General features: G+C 57.8%; 1 protein-coding gene across 1 annotated transcript in view; it reads left to right on the top strand.

The window, feature by feature from the left end:
* AIM1 (absent in melanoma 1) overlaps nt 1–2,380 on the top strand; it is a 258,316-nt gene that overhangs the window by 203,452 nt on the left and 52,484 nt on the right. The window contains exon 4 of the mRNA XM_010856701.1: nt 1,107–2,378. Coding sequence (XP_010855003.1) covers nt 1,107–2,378 — 1,272 coding nt within the window. The remainder of the gene's footprint in view (nt 1–1,106; nt 2,379–2,380) is intronic.

Below are 2,380 nucleotides of genomic sequence, written 5' to 3'. Positions count from 1 at the left end.
GGGGGCGGTGGTGCCCTTCCCATGGATAGGTCGGACCCTGAGCCCATTGGGTTGCTGAGGAACCGATCCCTGGCCGAGGTCGGCGTGGGAGAGTCCTGCGCTCTTCTGTCCTCCGTGACCCATGGCGGGGGACCTACAAAAGTGGTCACCCTGCACCTTTGCCCTCCCTCCAGCACCTGCCCCTATATTGACACCCAGGAACACCCCGCGGGAAAGAGCCTCTTGGGTGAGCTGGGCAGTGGCCAGCTGTGTTCCCTGGGGACCAGCAGGTGTTTGAATGTCCACGTGCTTCTCCCACTGGACCGGCGCGGCCTGGCCCTCTGAGAACCTCTGACTTGGCTGGGGGCACACCCACGTACTTGAACTCGATTTCTTAAGGTTTTTCAGTTGAACCCGAAGTGGCTTCTTTCTGTTCTGGAAGAGAAGACTGTTTTTCCTCGTTCTTCTTCCTGCCTACAGAAAGAAGTGGCGGTATTTCAGGGGGAAAAAATTTCACTTTTAACATACTTTAGCATGTTTACTGCTGCCCTGTAGGCAGACATGGCTGTTTGAAAATACAGCTTTATGGGATTCCCTGGTGGCTCAGGCAGTAAAGAATCTGCCTGCAATGCAGGAGACCCAGATTCAACCTCTGGGTCAGGAAGATCCCCTGGAGAAGGGAATGGCTATCCACTCCAGTATTCTTGCCTGGAGAATCCCATGGTCAGAGGAGTCTGGCGTGCTACAGTGCAAGGGATTACAAAGAGTGGGACACTACTGAGCGACCGAGGTATAAAGCAAAACATAGAACTGGGAGTTATTTATTTTGCATGGGTGATTATTTGGATGTTCTGAATTTTCTCTCATGATTTTCTTTCTATAGATAAAGGAAATGTTACTCTTCGGTAGCACCAAGCATAGTGTTTGAGAAAAATTCAAAAAGTGAAAAAAATTATTTTGTTGGAATGAATGCGAAAATGTAACTCTCACATTCAATTAGAAACTCTAGCCTATTATCATTTTGGCTTGTAGTTCCATAATGTACTTACTGTTAATACTTACTATTAATACTAATAGGAAAAGCAGGATTCTCACATCTGTCTCTCCCATCCCCTTTTATTTTTCAGTCCAGAGCACAACCACCAGAAGAGAACAAAAGGAAGCCAGTTTTGGGAAAACTTGGCACTCTGTTCACGGCCGGAAGGAGAAGGAACAGCAGAAATGGGTTAGAGAGTCCCACCAGCTCAAATACCAAACCAGGCTCTCCCAAAGAAGTAACCTCTTCCAGACTCCCGGAAAGAGAGACTGAGAAGAGTCAACCTCTGAGCGGCCAACCAACGCCAACAGACGCATGCGAGGAGGGTTCCCTACAGGAGAAGTGCCAGGAGCCGGAGGGTGAACACCCCGAGGGCTGCCTGCAGGCAGCCCCCCCGGACGCCAAGCGATCACCTGGCCGGGGCAGCCATGCAGCAGCGGCTGTGCAGCAGGGCCGTGAAAGTGATTCACCCCAATTAGAACCTCTGGAGGCAGAGGGAGAGACCTTCCCAGATGCCACCGCCACTGCCAAGCAGCTGCATTCCTCATTAGAGAACTCCTCCAAGCGGGAGAACGCAGAGGCGCTCATCCGCAGTCCCGGGGAGGACGCTTCGCCCGGTGCTGGCCGCGAGCAGGAGCCCACCCAGGGATCGAGGGGCGTGCCGGGCTCGCCCGCCGGGGAGCATCCCGCCGACGGAGCCCCTCGCTTGTGTGCCCACGGAGGCTCTCCGGAGCCCCAGGGTGGGCTGAGCCAAGCCCCGGAGGACTCTTCAGCTCCGCCGGGCGACCCGCTCGCCGAGGGTGCGGAGAACCGGGCGGGCTCAGCACCAGTCAACGTCAAAGCCGAGCCCCCGGGGCAAGACTGCCGACCCCGCGAGCGCGCCCACCCAGCCAAAGTGCTGACTCTGGACATCTACTTAAGTAAGACCGAGGCGGCACAGGTGGACGAGCCGGTCGTGATCAGCCCGGGGGCGGGAGATTGCGGCGATTGCGACGACATGGAAAAGAGGTCGAGCGGCCGCAGGTCTGGGAGACGGAGGCGGTCGCAGAGATCCACCGACTCCCCCGGCGCTGACCCGCCGTTGCCCGACTGTGAGCCCCGGGACGACACGGTGTTCGAGGACGAGGTGGCGCCAGACGCGGCCGCCGAGAATGGCTGTGCAGAAAAGAAAGTGAAATCTCCTCCGCAGGCGGCCCCCAATGGGGGCGTTGCCTCCGCTGCCGGCCTGGAGTCCAAGTCCAGCCCCAGCCCCAAAGGGCAGCTCCGAGGGGAGCCGGAGCGGAGCAAACAGCCGCCGCCCGCCTCCTCCCCCACCAAGAGGAGGGGCCGGAGCCGCGTCCCCCAGGCTGTGCCCGCCCCGCCCGC

This window comes from Bison bison, unplaced genomic scaffold (genome assembly GCF_000754665.1).
Source record: "Bison bison bison isolate TAMUID 2011002044 unplaced genomic scaffold, Bison_UMD1.0 scf7180017864373, whole genome shotgun sequence".
In the NCBI taxonomy this organism is placed as follows: domain Eukaryota; kingdom Metazoa; phylum Chordata; class Mammalia; order Artiodactyla; family Bovidae; genus Bison; species Bison bison.
This window is presented reverse-complemented; position numbering and strand designations above follow the sequence as displayed.